Source organism: Lepidochelys olivacea, assembly GCF_965140295.1.
Source record: "Lepidochelys olivacea isolate rLepOli2 genome assembly, chromosome: 1".
NCBI lineage: Eukaryota > Metazoa > Chordata > Testudines > Cheloniidae > Lepidochelys > Lepidochelys olivacea.
Genome location: NC_140411.1, coordinates 40,818,484 through 40,837,124, shown reverse-complemented (window position 1 = coordinate 40,837,124; position 18,641 = coordinate 40,818,484). Strand labels below are relative to the sequence as shown.

Here is an 18,641-nt window from a genome sequence, read left to right as displayed (position 1 = left end):
TGATATTTTCAGTTGGTATTCAGAAGAGACCAGTTGGATGTTTCATTTAATTTAATGGGGGTGTATTGGTGTTTGTAAGACAGTACACTGCTGTTGACTTCTACTGCCCCTATAAACCTGGATTTTCACTGTGTGCAGGTACCATGCTCTCCAGGATCTTGCTCTCTCAAACTGAATTATTTTGGAGTTCGATAGGGAAATCAGGTACAATTGACTTTGGTGCCTTTGCACTCTAAAGATTATCCAGTGAAACCAGCCAGTCTTCACTGAAGGATTTCACAGTTAGACTACTAAAACTTAAACTAATGTAAGGAGGAGTATACTTATCCCTGGTTAACTGCACCAAGGTAAAATTCTGGGATTGTGCATAGTGAGGAAGTAGAGGAAAGAGGAGCTCAGTCTTTATTCCCTTCACAATATACTTTAAAAGTGTATAATTAACAGTCATTGCTATAAAAATTATGGACAAGTGGTCTGTGTTGATGAGTGCTATGAATAAACCATTCTTGAACTGAATAAACCATTCTTGAACTAAATAAAATCTTTATTATGTATTTTCAGAGTCCATCAACTAGATTTCAAAAAAAACAGTTTCTGTCTCCAGTTCCTCAAGTGGAAAAGAGTAGCAAGATGAATGGCAAAGGTTATTCACCAGTAAAAGGTATAAATATTTATTTAATAGGAGAATTGTATTAACTCTTTAAAAGAAAATTGCCAGTTTTAATGTTTGTTTGCAGCAACTGATAATTGGTAATATCTTTATTTCCCTCAGGCAATGCATGTATTAAATAGTCCAAAAATATAATGCATGTGAAAGTTTAAAAATCAGACTTAATGCTCTGATAAATAATAAATATCGTCTTGGATAAGATTGTGGAGAAAGTTGTGGACACAGCTCTCTCAGTATGTACGTGTGTCCCTGATTTCCTTCCCACTCTGGGTACAGAACTGGGTATGGCCCAGAGACTGCATTGGTCAATGATCTCCTGGCAATGGATGAAGATAAGGTATCTGTGCTAGCAGTATTAAATCGATCAACTGCCTTGGATACCGTTTTGATCACCAGGTAGTGTTCGCGTGCTTACAGACTCTAGTGGGAGAGCACAGGATTGCTCTTCAGTGCTGTGATTATTTTCTCTCTGAGAAATCACAAAAGAGGTAGTTGGAGGCAATTTCTGAAGACCTCTAAAGTAGTGGGTGTTGCAGGGTGCCATTCTATCACCTCCTCCTGTTCAACATATATATGGGGCCATTAGGCGGGTTAGTAGGAAAGCATAAAGTATGTTTTCAGTATGCTGATGACACCAAAAAGTATATCTGTCATTTTCAACTTGGATGATGTGACTCAGACAGCTTCTAACTAAGATTGGGCCATGAATGACTGAGTTGGCTGCTCAGTCCAGATCAGAATGAGGTAAAAGTCGAGGTGATGGGGAAGCAGCTGGAAATAATTGGTCCCTTGGATTTGAGGGAATCCATCCACCATTAGATACTAAGATTTGCATTTTAGGAGTGATTTTTTTTTCAGATCCCAGCTGCTGTTTGACTCTCCAATTACAGCAGTAGTCCAGGTTTTTTTTTGTTTTTACATCTGCGTCTGGCTAGGAGGTTGCAATCTTTCAGATGTGAACCTTGCTGCTGTTTGCAATTATCTTAACGAAAGCATAGCTATGCACTCTATATGGGGTTACATCTTTAAAATCATTCAAGGAATGAAGCTGGTACAGAATGGTGTGGCTCACTGAGTGAGGCATTTTGTTGGGAGCATCTGATGCTACGATCTTCACTGGGTGTTTGTTGGTCTTTGGGTATAGTTTAAGTCTTGGCTTATGACCTATGAAGCCTTATCTGTCTTGAGACTGGTGTACCTGAGAGATCGCCTTTCTTTTGGTCCCAGGTTGCCACAGCTACAGTCTGCAGCAGTGCCTAAACTGGACATCCCTCACTATAAAAGAGTGGGTAGCTGGAAGGACATTTCTGTTCTCTGTGAGGGTTTCGAGATGCTGGAAATTGTTCCCCTCACTTGTTCCAAACCTTCCATGAATGCTGCAAGGACACACCATTATAGGGTTATTTTGGAAAAGAACAAGGATGAGCTTATAAATCAAAAGGGGTAGAAAGGAATCTCTCTGTAGGTGTTTTGCTGGCTGAGTTCCTATTGGAATGATTATCTCAGTGCTGTTGTTTCATTATATAATTAATAAATGAGTTAGGCACCTAGAGCTTTGAAAAGGTGCCTTTTTTATAATTTGAAATCTATAAATAAAATAGCACATTTATTATGACTTTCATAACTTAAATTGAAAAGGAGTACTTGTGACACCTTAGAGACTAACAAAAATTTATTTGAGCATAAGTTTTCGTGAGCTACAGCTCACTTCATCAGATGCATGCAGTGGAAAATACAGTGGGGGGATTTATATACATAGAGAACATGAAACAATGGGTGTTACCATACAGACTGTAATGAGTGATCACTTAAGGTGAGCTATTACCAGCAGGAGAGCAGCGGGCGGGAGGAACCTTTTGTAGTGATAATCAAGGTGGGCCATTTCCAGCAGTTGACAAGAACGTCTGAGGAACGGTGGGGGTGGGGATAAACATGGGGAAATAGTTTTACTTTGTGTAATGACCCATCCACTCCCAGTCTCTATTCAAGCCTAAGTTAATTGTATCCAGTTTGCAAATCAATTCCAATTCAGCAGTCTCTCCTTGGAGTCTGTTTCTGAAGTTTTTTTGTTGAAGAATTGCAACTTTTAGGTCTGTAATTGAGTGACCAAAGAGATTGAAGTGTTCTCCGACTGGTTTTTGAATGTTATAATTCTTGACATCTGATTTTGTGTCCATTTATTCTTTTATGTAGACTGACCAGTTTGACCAATGTACATGGCAGAGGGGTATTGCTGGCAGATGATGGCATATATCACATTGGTGGATGTGCAGGTGAACGAGCCTCTGGTAGTGTGGCTGATGTGATTAGGCCCTATGATGGTGTCCTCTGAATAGATATGCGGCACAGTTGGCAACGGGCTTTGTTGCAAGGATAGGTTCCTGGGTTAGTGGTTCTATTGTGTGGTGTGTGGTTGCTGGTGAGTATTTGCTTCAGGTTGGGGGGCTGTCTGTAAGCAAGGACTGCTGGAAATGGCCCACCTTGATTATCACTACAAAAGGTTTCCCCCCCCCCCCACTCTCCTGCTAGTGTTAGCTCACCTTAAGTGATCACTTTCATTACAGTCTGTATGGTAATACCCATTGTTTCATGTTCTCTATGCATATAAATCTCCCCACTGTATTTTCCACTGAATGCATCCGAATAAGTGAGCTGTAGCTCACGAAAGCTTATGCTCAAATAAATTGGTTAGTCTCTAAGGTGCTACAAGTACTCCTGTTCTTTTTGCGAATACAGACTAATATGGCTGCTACTCTGAAACATAAATTGTAGCTCTTTGCTACTATAGCAAGCAATAATATATCTGAGGTAACACACTTAACTGGATATTAATTCTTCTTGAGTAGCTGAAGATACTGCTTTCAAGTTAACACTGCACATGAGATATGCAGATATCCAGTATAGTTTATCATTCTGATCATTATATTTGCTTATAACACCCAAACTGCTTCTTGGCTGCTGAGATGATGTAAAATTAAGTTTTTATAATTTGAACAGGAAAGCCTTCTAGAAGACCTAAATCAGCACCTGTTAGTGATGGGAGTAACTTTGACAAGACAGTGATGACACTAGAAGATTCCTCTAGGACTTTTATGATAGTAAGTCCTGTACCAGAATGTTGTCTATTTTGACTCGATTCCAAATAATAGTTATCTGCATTACATAAATGTGAAGCCTGAAAAGTGATTTGTGGAACTACCATAAGAACACTAGACAAGATTTAGTAATGACTACAATATTAAACTACACTTTGGTAATGCAGAATACTTGTACAGAAAATTACACTTGCATCTAGTATTTGGAACCATATTTTTTTTGGTTACAGCAGGGGGAGATGTTTGGTGATGTTCAATTGTAGCTAAGCAAAGTATCTTACAAAATTTACCGAATTTTAATAAATGTTTGTAGAAAAAACTGGATGTTTCTCTTTTCTGAAGAAAGAACAAGTGGATTTTGTAAAAATGCAGGTAGTTGAGACATAATACATCTTTATCAATTACTGTATGTAGCATTTGCTAGAAGTATATGAAACTTGAATAATAATTCTGTGCCTTGGAATCTGTTGTTACTGATGATTTAAGTTAAGCACCAGATTGGAATTTGTTATGAGATCCACTTTAACAATCTGGGCAAAAGCTGATTGCCAAAACCTAACAAATCCTGTGTGTGGATTTGTCATTATCCAATAAGCTATATCAGATCTTTTCTCTAGGTGCTTTGGGTTGATGATTCTCTTGGTCCCTGCTTGCTTTCATGAGCTGCCTTCTCACTTCCCGAAAAATCCCTCAAGTTTGGCTGCGTAAAAAAAGATACCAGATGTGATAGAAAAGTTAGATTACCTTTATGTTCCAGAAAAATCCCACAAAAATGGAGCTTGATTTAATGCTGTCACATTCCAGGTTGCAATCCAGACTAGTGAGGGGCTGTCTCGTCACCTGCCTTGCAACTTGGGGTGTCTCACAATGCTTTGCTTCTGTAAGCTCCCAAGCTGGGCCCCTAACAAACAGCATGCAGGTCACACCCTAAGTGGCTATGTAGAGCTGCAGGCCTGCCATCTCACTCCAGCTTCCATGAGCCTTGGTTACTACTTGCAAGGTGATCCCAACACACTTCCAGTCCCAAATTTCCCCCCAAAACATGTTCTGCACTCTCCAGCTTTCTCACATTTGTTGCCCCTCTAAGGGGATCCATATCCAACAATTTGTTACTTTAAATGGAGTTACCCACACAATTCAGTTCAGAGACAACACTGGACTAGTTTTGATCAAAGAATAAAACAAGTTTATTTAATTACAAAGAGAGGTTTTATGTGAAAGGCATTAAAGTAGAAATGGTTACAAGAGAAATAGAGATCAAATGCTTCCTAGTACTAAAACATAACACTCCAGATTTGGTTCAAGGTGAAATCAAGGGAGAGATAACTTAGGGTTTTTTTGCCCCTCACTTTATAGCTCAGTCCCCCTTTGAAATACATTTTCCTTAAAGCTACCCTTAAATGAAGTTCATTCCCGCTGTGAGGCTGGAGTTTTGAGGTGAACCAGGTTTCATGCTGCTGTTTGCTAAGATGCAGATGTTTGTTCAAGCCCCCCTTTGTCAAAGAATGGCCACTTTGTAGATTTACACCTGGCAAGAGGCTTGTCCTTTGTCTTTGAGAAACAGGTTTACCCCCTCCCCAGACTTGTCTGATAAACAAACTTCAGTCATGATTTCAATTTGTTCCTAATTTTACATGTAATATTGTATGTATTTCATCGTGATATTGACAGTGAGTTATTAGTTTTCAAATGATACCTCACAGGACATAATTTGTACAATGATTATTACAGTAGTGTGGAGGGTATTAATACAGGGTTGTACTCTGTCACAGCTGCTTACTAGAGAAATCTTTTCATTTCAGGACATGTCCCCTACTGAAACGTGTGTGCCATTAGAGTCCCCTTTTCTTGTGTCTACAGGTAGTGAAGAAATACAGGGAGAAGTTAACTATCCTGATGGAAAGGTAGGATCAGATTTCCTTTACGAGGCTACAGAGAATAGATCTGGGCAATTAATTAACTCTTTCAGGGGAACTCATCTTTGTCAGGGCTGCGGTGCCTCTCTTGTTCAATTTATATATGGGGCTGTTGGGTGGGTATCCCTTTCATTTGTGAGGCATTTAGAGTCTAAGATAAATGTTAAAATCTAAATACCTAAATCACTTCCATAAAAATTGTGTGTTGTAAACTGTTCCATATATACACATAGGATGGTTTCTTACTTGAGTCCAATTGGAAATGACCAAACCAGCAAAAAAAGGAAAACGAGGGTCTCATTTGTTTCTTGTACACACTCCCCCCACCCCAATCAGTCTGTCTTATACTTAGTTTAAGTTCTTTGGGTCAGGGACTGTCTTTTTATTCTGTTTGACTTAGGTTAGGTGCTGTACAATGTACATGACTGAGGCTCCCTAGTGCTATGATATTAAAAATGATATTTCCAACCTCTATTTTAAATAAAGTCTTTGGGCCATGTGCCCAATTTAACAAGAATTTATACAATTAAGGGAAAAGAAACTACTTTGTTTGCTTATTGGAGAAAATTATTGGAGAACTGGTTTGACAAAATGTGAGAAACTGTTTCAGGAATGTGGATGACAAATCCATAAATGGTTATTCCTGTGTGTTGCTTTCTGGTTCCACAACAGCGTCTCTGACTGCATTTTATTACTATTATTGTGTCAAACCAGACAATGGAAAGTTATGGAAATTCAAGGTTGGATGAGAAATGCAAACAAACTTTGGCTCTCAAAGAGCTCAGTCTTAAAGTCTGGGCAAAAGTCAGACAAATATTCGTCTAATGCTGATTTGCCTGTCAATAGCTCAAACTCTGTCAAACTGCTAAAATGACCAAAGAATTTAATTTTAATTGAAATTATTGTTGGAAACGTTATACCAGTTTTATTGCTGAACATCCACCTTTATGTAATTTACCTTTTAGGTTGAAAAGGTTTTAAAAAATGGCTGTCATCTTATATTTTTCCCTAATGGAACACGGAAAGAAATGAGTTCGGATGGAAAGACCATAACTGTAACATTCTTTAATGGGGATGTGAAACAAGTTATGCCTGATCAAAGAGTGGTATGTATCCAAATTATCTTCCTGACAGTTTATATGGCCAGATTTTCTTAAAGACACTTACGATCTATTCTTCTCTATAGATTTACTATTATGCAGATGCCCAGACAACTCATACTACATACCCTGGTGGGTTAGAAGTCTTACATTTCTCAAATGGACAAATAGGTAAAAACTATGAACCTTTTATCTGTATAGTTTAATTTTCATATAAAAACTTTCTATAGTTATTTTGAAACAAAATATGTACATTGTTACAGAGAAGCATTACCCTGATGGAAGGAAAGAAATTACATTTCCTGACCAAACTATTAAGAATTTATTTATGGATGGGGGAGAGGAAAGCATTTTTCCAGATGGCACTATTGTTCGTGTGCAGAGGTAAATTTTTACTTTTAATATACCCTACATGTTCCCACACAGTAGAGGGGGGGAAAGAGTTCTTGGCACACTGAAGTTCATCCACCCTTCCTTGAGTAGTCATTTTCTGTGTACAGTGCTTGTCTTCAAGTTAAGATGGATATACTGTATGAAAGGATGAAAAATGAATATTTGTATAACTGTGGTAATCCACTAGTAATAGAAAAGACTTCATTTAAAACCTTACTGAGCTTTTGAGAAGCTTACACTTGAAAAAGTTTGATACATCATATCTGATATATAGAAGAAATGTAGCAGTTTATACTAACTAATGTATTTACACAAAGTACATGTTGTTGTAATCTGCTTTTAAGAGACAGAGTCCAAGCATTCATTTATTTAATTGCATGTACTAATATAGGCCCTAAAACAGGAAAGCACTTTAGCATGTGCTTAAATACTTTTCCTGAATCAGGGACAAATTTGTTTGGGCCTTCCAATGCTTCAAATAGGATGGTAAGCTATATTTCATACCTTGATTTAACTAAATCAAGAATAAACTTTCCAAAGATGCATGTTTCTAATGATTCTCATACTTTTACACTTCAGTGATCTCTACTTCTCCTTCCTTGCTTTAACTATTAAAACAGCCTCTCTGAACTTTTTTTTTAAAAAATTGCTTTCAGAATGCAGCTTTAATATTGTTTAAAATTAACTGCAACACTAGTGATCAGCTGAGATATTTATCAACTTTATTGTGATTTTAATGAGTTTGTTTTTGACAACTATAAAGTTCTAGAAAAACAGTGCATGCTCTTTGAGAATCTTTACAAATTTCTACATTCAATTAAATTCCTGCCTAGGAATAACTGTTAGTATGGTGTTGGAATTTCAGTTTAAGGCTGGCCCTGTCAGTCTATGTACAGTGCCTTTTGTGTATTTTATATTTAATTGTATACACTCATTTAATACAGAGATGGAAGCAAAACTATAGAATTTAACAATGGCCAGAGAGAGCTGCATACGCCACAGTTCAAGAGACGTGAATATCCAGATGGCACTGTCAAGACTGTGTATGCGAATGGACACCAGGAAACAAAATATGTCTGTGGGAGAGTAAGAGTTAAGGACAAGGATGGTAATGTTATAATGGACACTAAGTTATAACATATGACTTATGAAACTCTTGTAAGCACCTATCACGCTTAGCAAAAGTGTATATTTGTTAAAAAAAACAAACCAACTTTACCCAATGTACATATTGTACATAATTTTGTTTGTCTAAAATAAATTTATTTTTAAAATAAACAATGATATTAAGGAGATGTCTCTGACTTGGTCTGTCAAAAGGGCTTACTTTGAGAAATTTCTGTCTGCTTTCATATGTGAGTTAAGCAGCTACTTCCTAAATTCCCTTTCAAAGTAGCATATATTTAATTATTTATCACTAGATGCAGTAAGTCTTGCTGGTGAAAGAAACCAAGTGCTGTTGTCAACTACAGGATTTGCAGTCTGAAGTGATTAAAACCTTATGCCTAAGGCAGTGGTCTCCAACCTTTATATGCACAAAATCACTTTGAATTTAAGATGTATCCAGGATCTGCCCTGCCCCACTCAGTCTGTTGCTCACTCTCCCCCACTCTCATTCACTCTAACCGGGCGGAAGCAGGGGGTTGGGGTGCAGGCTCTGGGCTGGGGCCAAGGGGTTGAATGTGGAAGGGGGCTCCACACTAAGCCTGGGGCAGGGGTTTGGGCTGTAGGAGTGAGAGGTGCGAGCTCTGGGAGGGAGTTTGGGTGCAGGGGTCATGTGGTCACACTGCACCTAATCTCATAGAATCCACTGGATATTTCATGAGTTTTACTTTTTATTAATGTCATGTGTGGTTTATAGATCCAAAATCCTTCAGGGACTGTCACAAATCAGTGTAACAATCTCAACTGTGGGTTGTGCATTGGCTGAACCTGGGGCAGGGGTTTGGGGTGCAAGCTCTTAGAGGGAGTTGGCTGGGCAGGGCTTCGAGGTGCAAAGTGCAGGCTCCAGTTGGGAGGCGCATACCACCGGCAGCTCCCCATCAGTGGCACAGCAGGACTCAGGCAGGCTGCCTGCCTGCCATGGCCTCACGCCACACCCAGAAGTGGCTGGCATGTCTCTGGGGGAAAGGGAGAGGCAGCCTGCACCCACAACCACCGCAATCGACAGGTTGGTGAGCAGTAGCCTTAAGGGTTCAAGGAGACTTTGTATTAGACATTGAAGAGCGATGCTAAAACTAATTGCCAGCTGCTAAGATATTTGGTGCTAGAGCTGAATCCTAACTAGCCACGAACATAAGAGCTAAGCTGCATGTAATGCTGCAAGACCACCTGAAGCAGAATCTAAGCATCAGTGGTGCTTATCACTTTATTTGGGTAGTGTATAAAATGTGAATTCTATCATTTGTTGATACTTGGGACTCACCAAATGGACTTGTTGCATGGCAAGAAGAGGTTACTTAGCTTACAGTAACCTAAGTTCTTCCATAGGGACATAAGACAACTTGGTGTTCGTGCACTCTCATTTGGGCATGCAATGTAGTGTCTGCAGGCTCATGCTTGCACAGAGCAGTTCCAGTTGCTCAGAGGGGGGCATCCAGGGAGGCACAAGCCTGCTGCCACTCAGTTCCTTAACTGTGAAGCCGAATTCCACAGTAGAGGGGAAGGATAGCAGAATTTTGAATACCCCTAAGGCAAAAATCTCAAAGACCTCATTGCTGGAAGGTAAGTAACCTCTCCTTCTTCAAGTATGTCCCTTACAGGGGCTCCACTGTAGGAGCCTCTCAAGCAGTAACTCAATGAGGGGGGGGGTGCCAAAGAGGTAAGTCCAGGTCACTTTGAATATGGTGTCTCTGGAGGCAGGTAAGATGACATACTTGGCAAAGATATGGATAGAAGACTATGTAGCAGTACAATGTCCTTCAGTAGTGCTATAGCTGTGGACTGAACACTAGTGGAATGTGCTGCTACTTGGGGGAGTTGCACTGTTGCATTTTCATAGCAGGTCAAGATGCAACCTGAAATCCACTTTGACAATCTTAGTGTGGAAATTGGTTAGTCCTTCATCCTATCTGCAACTAATTTAAGTAGCCTGGAATGGTTTAAGCTCTGTCCAGCTAGAAAGCAAATGCCCTTCTGACATCCAGTGAATGAAAGCTTTCTTTCTTTCTGGAGGCATGAGGTTTTGTGCAGAAAACTGGAAGGCAAATGTCCTGGTTAGTGATTTCAAGGAGACCTTTGGGAGGAAGCAAGGATGGAGATGTAGTGTAACCTTGTCTTTGCAGAAGGTGGTGTACTGTGGGTCCACCATGAGTGCTCCCAGATCACCTTGCTGAGGGAATGGTGATTAAGATCAAAATTTTGAGGGAGAGGTGGAGGGGGGAACAGGTTGCCACTGTTTCATAGGGATGGTTTTTTTGTGTTTAAAACCAGGCTGAGGTCTGTGGGGGTGGGGGGAAGTTGTCAAACAGGAGAAAACAAGTTGCATAGGCCCTTAAGAACTCCAGTGGCTGGGGTGTGACCAAAGGCACCGAAGTCCTGGCTAGGTTAGAGGAAGGGTGTCTCAAATGACCTCTATCAGAGCCTTTTTTTTTTATTCTAATACATAGTCCAGGATCTTGGAAAGTGGAACCTCCAAGGCTAGAGAAGATGGGATGGAGCATCAAACTGGAAGCGTTTCCACTTCTGGAGGTGACTTGCAAATACTGGCATTTCTCTTGGATAAGAGAACTGACTGAATTTTAACCAAAAAGGGCAATTCCATGCGCTCAGATTCAAGGAGAAAGGGTGAGGACTGATGAGGGCCTTAAGTCGTGGGTCAATATGCCTTTTGTCATAGAAAGTCTGAGGGGTGTTACCTTTTGAGAGAGAGATGAGGTTTGTGTACCACACTTGGTGTGCTCTGAGGATACCTCACAGTGCAGCTTGAGAAGGGTCTTGAGGATTTAATGGTACAGTTAGTTAACATGTAGCAAAAGGAGGCCTGAAACATATTCTTGTATCAGAGGCCCAGTCTGAGGCGTGAAGCCTCACCCAAAGTAATTCCAGGCAATGATAAGCAAAGCTGGGCTGTGAGCCAGAGGCCAGTCCTACTCACAGAGGTTGGCAAGGTTGTTAGAGGCACACACACACACACCCCTCCCCCCCCAATGAGAGGAACTTGTGCCAAGACAGCAGCAAGACACTCCATAGACCTAACAAGGAACAGGCAGGTGCATCTTAAAGACAGAGTCAAAAGGACAACATGATGGATAGATTCGTTTGAACTATGATGAGTAATCTGTCCTGCAACAGTATAAAAGTAGGCCCTGGAGTGCACATCTTTGCCCAGCCTAGGGGGCAGTGGCGTGTCCTGTCACTGTCTGAGCTGTGGCCATTATTGGGGAGCACAAATTCATAGTATGCCCGGTAGAGTCTATAGGAAACTATTATTGTGCTTCATTTGACAAACCTAGCTTGGGTTTCTTCATACCTTATTAGAGTCTGTGGTTTTGGGGGGTTCTCTCAGGGGCTGCTGTGTTAGCTATCTGTGCAGAGCTGGGGCAGTACACAGAGGGAACACGCACGCAGCCGACTGTTATCGAACAAGAGTGGAGCACCACACCGGTAGCTACCGACAACAAACACCATGACCCTGGAATCTTCTTTATGCGTATCAGGGAAACCCCTAGAGAGTTGTGGCCATAAAATCCCTTGGAGTAGAACAGATGACATTTTCCATTGTTCAGACAGTCAAGAGCTCTATTGCGGGCTGGCAGATGTTGTGGGAGCTAGTTTTGTGCTCCTGTTTGTGATCTTGCCAGAAGTGCCTGCTCAGGGAATTTGCAATTATATTCTGGAGGCCTGGTAGATAGACTGCTGCTATTTCTACCCTATTGGAGCTGCACCAGTTCCATAGCTTTAGTGACACTGCGCATAAGGACTGGCAGCTGAAGTAATACATTGCTGCCTTGTTGTCAGGCATTATCCTGAGTGACCTTGTATGGCATGAAGGAAGCATTGGCAAACATATCCTACTGCTCTTAGCTTCAGTATAGTGATAGTGACTGCAGATTCCTGTGCTGACCATTGGCCCTGTGCTGGCTATTGGTAGGTGAGCTCTCCATCCCAACAGATGCATGTGCTATGCTTTTGAAGGTGCTGGATGCAAAAATGGGACTCCAACACAGACCCTCCAAGGGTCTTTCCACCATCTAAGAATCCAACACCTTCCAAGCACTCTGATGCATTTGGACAGGCTCTGTGTGTTTGGGTATATGCTGTTCTTATCCATGTCTGGAGGCATCTCCATGTAGTCACATACATGGAGGCTGATGTGACCCAGACCTGTTGACAAGACCTCACTATTTGTGGGCTGCCTGTAATCTTGAAATTGGGTTGGACTGGGTGGAGAATTTCTCCTTGGATAGGGAGGCTCTTGCTGTTGTGGAGTCCAGAGTAGCTCCTACAAAGTCTATTCCCTGTACTGCAGCTAGTATGGATTTTTTTTTTTTTTTTTTTTTTGCAGTTGATGTGAAGGCCCAGAGATTGGAATACTGTTAATGCTCTGGATGTTGACAACTGGATCTCTTGGGGCAACCAGCTTCTGAGAAGCCATCCGAACATGGGAACACTGAATTTGAGGCAAGCTATTACCACAGATTTCAGAGTAGCAGCCATGTTAGTCTGTAGTCGCAAAAAGAAAAGGAGTACTTGTGGCACCTCAGAGACTAACAAATACTGGGGAGGGATAGCTCAGTGGTTTGAGCATTGGCCTGCCAAACCCAGGGTTGTGAGTTCAATTCTTGAGAGGGCCATTTAGGAATTGGTCCTGCTTGGAGCAGGGGGTTGGACTAGATGACCTCCTGAAGTCCGTTCCAACCCTGATATTCTATTAAATTTACTTGAGCATTCGCTTTTGTGAGCTTATGCTCAAGTAAATTTGTTAGTCTCTAAGGTGCTACAAGTACTCCTTTTCTTATTACTAAAGAGAATATCTGTGAACACCCTGGGGGACCAGGAGAGTCCAAACAGGAAAACCTTGATATTGACAGTGCTCTCCCCAGAGCACAAAACTTGGGAAATACTTGTGGGAGGGGTGGATGGCTACATGAAAGTAGGTGTCCTTAAAGTCAAGTACAACAACTCAGTCTCCTGGATCTAAGGATGAACTTACGGAAGCTAATGTCACCATTCTGAAGTGCTGTGCTAGGAGAGTTATTTTAAGTCAAGGATTGGTTTGCATCTTTCTTAGGAACAAGGAAGTAATTGGAACTGAACTCTCTTCTGATGACTCTGGTCAGGCTGGTTCTATTGCTCCCAGAAGGAGAAGAGGCAACTTGTTTTAAGAGTTCCTCATGAGAAGGATGAGGGGTAGGGCTCGAGGGAGGAATAGAATGGAAGTGGATAGCATATCTTAATTTGACAACCTTCAGTATCCATTTGTCTGAGGTAATGTGCTAATCTTCAAAGGGGAGGAGGGTAGTGATCCATTGGAGTGAATTAGTTTATGCCCTCAACCAAGGTGTCAAAAGTGCCTCTTAAAAGGAGGGGCTAAGTGGGTAGAAGTATGGCTGTTTTTGTGAGCTCCTGCTGCTTAGAGAAAGTGTGCTGATGGTACTGGAATGATCTCTATCTTTGAGCAGCTTGGGATCTACTAAAGTGCCTTTTTGTTACAGGCACATAAATCCCCAGTTATTACAACACTGCTCTGGTGTCTTGAGTATGTGGAGAGGGGAGTCTTAGGTTTATTGAAGAGCATAGGCCCTTCATAACACAAGGTCTTCCACTGTTTTGAACTTTTCTTGGAAGGCCTGAGGACTGGAGGCTGTCAGCAATATCTTGGGCAATTTACAGGGAGGCTTTCACAACTAACTGTCCTTCAGCACTGATAGATTGAAGCTGATCTTTTGGAAAATGCTCAATAAAATGTGTAATTTGGAGTATGTGTTAATCATGGAGTGAAACATCACAGTATGGGAGGGTCTAACTAGTACCAAAGGCTGGACACAAACAAATTGTAACTTGTTGCTTTTGTATAGGGAGGTAGATCTTCCCTAGTGACTCAGGTTCAGCAGAGATAAGATACTCACAAAAGGAACCTGGAAGGAGGTGGAGGGTTCTGATAGCTTTCAAATGAAGTTTGGGTCAGTGCTGCCTGGTGAGATGGAGGCTGTCGTAGGACTGTGGTGATCTCCCCTTTCAGAGGTATGGTAAGATACTGGTACTGGAGCATGGATGGTAGCTCTGTGTATCTTGCGGTGCCATATTGTGTCAGATAGTGCTGCTGCAGTAGTTGCTCTGAGAGTGGGAGCTATGTCTAAAGATGATTTCTTCTGCAACATGGACACCTCCGTACTGGAGTTGATTGGAGTCTCTACTGTACCCATAAAGGGATGAGATCTCCTGAAAATGAATTTGATGGGGTGATCAGTCCTTTTCCTTGTGGGAAGAGGTATTTTCCTCTTGTGCTTACTGGCTAATGGCACAGACGAAGCAGCAACTGTGGGACCAAGGCAGGCTGTACTGTAGAGGCCATTGAATAGGAGCTTAAGTCTAGTCTCTCTCTTTCTTGGATCTGCCTTTGAAATCCAGAAAAACCTTGTGATTCCCCCAATCACTGCAGGCAACTAGAGTGTCCATCACTGCGGGGAAAGAACCTGTGGTAAGTCCCACAGGTTTTATGCCCCAAGGTCTCAGGCATGACAAAGTGTGCTTTGACACAAAAGATCAAAGAAAGAGGAGGGGAAGGAGGACAGTGCTAAATAAAAATATAAACTGAAATAGAAAAAAACCCTACTAAGCCAAATAAATAATTCAAAGTTAAGGTGAGAAGCTGAATACAGTAGAAGGAACTGAGGTGCAGTGGGCTCGCATCTCCCTCTATGCCCTTGTTCTGAGCATAAGGTGCTGCTCTGCCTAGGCATGCTCCTGCAGACACTACTTTGCAGTCTCCAATTGAGCATGCAAGGGCGTGCACAAAGTGTACAGTGGACCACCCATACATATTGACATACTCCAAAAAACTATTTTTCCTTACCTTCCCTTTTATTACAGCAGCTCATCTCTAGTAAATGGTAAAGTTTCATAGAGAAGTGATAGATGCTGCTGTGATTCTTCTACATAAGGCAGTAACTTTCACTCTCAAAGATTGTGACTGAGGATTGTAGAGTACAGTGATAATCCAAAACAATAAAATATCAAACAGTCAAAGATGGAAGAAAAGCACATGATCACACCACAGGAGTGTGGACTTCAACAGCTGAAAAAGTTCCATAACCTCCCTGCCTCAATTGCTCCATCTGTAAAATAGGGGCAATTCTTCTGCTTTATAGCAGCAATAAGATTTAGTGCTTAACTGGTTGGTATTAAATATAAAAACTCCTATGCCGTATGTGACAATTCCTTCCTGGGTGCCTGTGCAGACTTGGGCCTTTTAAGAAAACATGTTAACTGGAGAAATAGTAGCAGTTCCCTCTACCACCCTGAAGGAGTTACGATTTTGCTAGGAGCTACTAGCCATTGGAAAACGTTACATTTTAGAAATAGTGACAGATGATAGTAAAAAAAGAATACTGAGGTAACTGGAACAAACACTGTGAATTCTGCCCATCGTATAGCAATTGTTCCATGGGTGCTGGGCCATTTCACCACCATGAAAGTGTTATCAAGCAAGACATTGAGTTTTCACTACATTATATCTTTCTTCCTTAAAAGAAAGCCCAACAAACTACATAATCAGTAATTATGAGGTGAGAAAATGGCCGTTTAGCAAAAACAGACTCAAGCCCTTGAAAATGGTGGTGATAGTCAGGTAGCAAGGCCTATACAGTAGGCACTGTAAAGTTTATGGCACATTCAAATTGGACACTTCAAAGAATAAGACTCAATATTTCATAGCAAACTGGGGCTCACTCAAGAGAGTCACGAGCTAGTATTCAAAAGAATGTATTAAATGGAACAGTCAAACTTACCAGGAGTCTGTAATTGAACAGTGTTCTAAGAATAATGCAGGATCTGCTGGAGGTCCAGCAAAACAACTAGTTAAGCAGAGTTTTCCTTCAAAATAAGGTGGCATTAAAATAAGCATTTTAAAATGGGCAAACAAGGGAGAAAAGGAAATAAGACATACTTTGTCTATTTGCTTAATGTAATGTACTGAATTATACCAGAAAGGATATTGTAAAAGCAGAGGCAGAAGAGCTAAATCCCAGAAGGGATTTGGGTGCCCAGTGTTATGACACCTAACTTTTAGGTGCTCTGTTGTCCAGTGGAATCCTCTGCTCCAACTTAAGTGCCCAGGCTCCTTTCCAATGTATGGGGTGAATTAGGCACTTAAGAATGGGATTCACAGAAGCCAGCATCCTCAGTGGGGAGCTACTTTAAGCCCCCCCACTTCCCCCTTCAAAGGAGTTAGGTGCCTATCTCTGCTTGGGGAGTCACAGCTGTGAACCTCTTCCTGGACTTGGGGCTAACCTAATAAACATGTCTTACTCAAAAATTAGACACCGTCCCATCCCCTTAGAGCTACAGCAGTTAGGCACTCAGTTCAGAGATAAGGAACCTGTTTCAAGGTCCCTCCCCCAGCCCTGCTTGATTTGGAGCAGGGACATGAACTTGGGTCTCCCATATCCCACATGACTGCCCTAATCATCAGCTTTAGTCTCTTTCTCTCTGGCCCAATTAGTATTTATACAAAGTGGAACAGCTTCAGGGGACAGAGAAAGACCCATCTGTGAATATCCCATAGCCTGGGGTGGGGGGTAGGGTTAGGGCACTCAACTGGGATGTGGGAGGTCTAAGTTCCTGCTCCAAATCAAGCATACTGGGAATTTGAAAACAGGTCTCCCACCTCCCAGCAGATTGCCCTGACCAACACACACTGCAATCTGGATGGCTTCAGCTCTCTTTTGTGGGAAGTGCCATCTGACTAATGTGCTGAATCACTGGATGCAGCCCTGCTCCTGAAAAGTAGGAAAGACCTAGTTTGTGAATTCTGCTGGGTCTTAGGCATGAGCTAGGGGGTCAAGCAGCTCGGCTGGTTCTGAACTTAAGTGCTCTTGCACATGCCCATTTGTGGGAATTTAGGCCCCTACAGCATTAGGCAGCAACTGAGGAGTTCTGAGGATGATCCAGGCATCTAACTGTTGGACTTAGGTGCCTAAATTCCAGTGTAGATCTAGCCCAATTCCTCTTTGCTTCTGTCTGCTGAGAGAGGAACTGGAGCGTGCATTTAAGCTCTTCAATACACATGGCCCATAGATAAGTCTTTACTAAACACCCAAAATACTGGTATGATGAGAGCATGTTCTATAAGGAGAAATTAAAAGCTTGCTGCAGGAGGTACTAAGAACAGAGAACAGTTTATAAACGCTAGATATTTCCAGGTGGTCACTAAGTCATTAAAATTCTGAATCATGCTGTAAAACTATGTCCAGAAAAGCTGACAACTTCGGGAGATGTTGCTCTAAAAAAGGACTATGTTAACTCTTGAGACTATTATGTTAGAACTAGGTGAGCAATCTTGAGAGCCATAAATAAGTCATTTCATATATGAGACACTGAATGTGCCAACATTAATTACTTCAAACACTCTTAGGTCACTATCATTTTGTTCCTTTATTTTCCCCTCTCATGTACAAACGAAGCAATAAAGTGAAAACGTCAAGACCTCCAAACTGCAATCTGTCCTTGGTGCTGGACCTGTCGTTTTGCTTTGGCGGTTTGAAACCCACACTCCTCAGATGACATAAACGAGGTAACCCACAACTTATTGCCTTGTACAAGTATGAAGGAAAAGCATCAACAAATAAAACAAAAGCTTTTTCTTTCAGATGCAAGGTAAACAAAACAAATATTTATTTTAACATTATCCTTCCATAGTTATGAAAACAGCTCTGAACAAAAAAACCGCACCTGAGTATTTCAGGCATTCCACTCAATTACTGTATGTAGAAAGAACAAGACAAGGCAAATTAACATGCCAGAACAAAATTTAAAAAAAAACAACCACCAACCCCCTCCCAAAAAAACCACCTTTCCTCTTCAGATACTGTAGTCTTCATCAAAAGCTCTCTATATAGTATACCTGGAAACACAAAAACTAGTGTCAAATTTAGATAATAAAACAGCTACTTTCTCCGTATCTGGTAGGCTCCTTAACTAAGGAGTCTAAACTACTACCAGGTACAGAAAGAACAGTCCATACTGCCTCATTAATACATTATGCACTGGTGCAGATTCCCTCTGGTTTCACCAATTACTATAAAAGTAATCATAGGACAACATATACAACTATAAAGACAAGAATGACTGGTTTAGTCACCATAATAAACCAGTGAAGCAAACTAATAAGCAAAGAGACTAGTAGGAAATATGCCACCATGCACCAAGGCATATCATGTAACAAGATTCTGAAATGAATGTTTAACAGAAAAAGTATCTTGCTATCTATGGGGAAAAAAGACTGCCCAGAATATGGGAGTTGAAG

At 41.3% G+C, this 18,641-nt stretch overlaps 2 protein-coding genes across 8 annotated transcripts in view; one reads left to right on the top strand and one right to left on the bottom strand.

Annotated features, from left to right (window-relative positions):
- CPAP (centrosome assembly and centriole elongation protein) overlaps positions 1 to 8,415 on the top strand; it is a 31,263-nt gene extending 22,848 nt beyond the window's left edge. For all 4 annotated transcript variants that reach the window (XM_084616371.1, XM_084616369.1, XM_084616370.1 and 1 more), the window contains 7 exons: positions 562 to 661; positions 3,668 to 3,768; positions 5,568 to 5,669; positions 6,647 to 6,787; positions 6,868 to 6,952; positions 7,045 to 7,165; positions 8,119 to 8,415. In XM_084616371.1, the coding sequence (XP_084472497.1) occupies positions 562 to 661; positions 3,668 to 3,768; positions 5,568 to 5,669; positions 6,647 to 6,787; positions 6,868 to 6,952; positions 7,045 to 7,165; positions 8,119 to 8,311 (843 nt within the window). In that variant the 3' untranslated portion in view covers positions 8,312 to 8,415. The remainder of the gene's footprint in view (positions 1 to 561; positions 662 to 3,667; positions 3,769 to 5,567; positions 5,670 to 6,646; positions 6,788 to 6,867; positions 6,953 to 7,044; positions 7,166 to 8,118) is intronic.
- Positions 8,416 to 17,783: 9,368 nt separating this feature from the next.
- RNF17 (ring finger protein 17) overlaps positions 17,784 to 18,641 on the bottom strand; it is a 203,371-nt gene continuing 202,513 nt past the window's right edge. For all 4 annotated transcript variants that reach the window (XM_084633486.1, XM_084633487.1, XM_084633488.1 and 1 more), the window contains one exon: positions 17,784 to 18,239. The gene's annotated coding sequence lies outside the window, so the exon portion shown is untranslated. The remainder of the gene's footprint in view (positions 18,240 to 18,641) is intronic.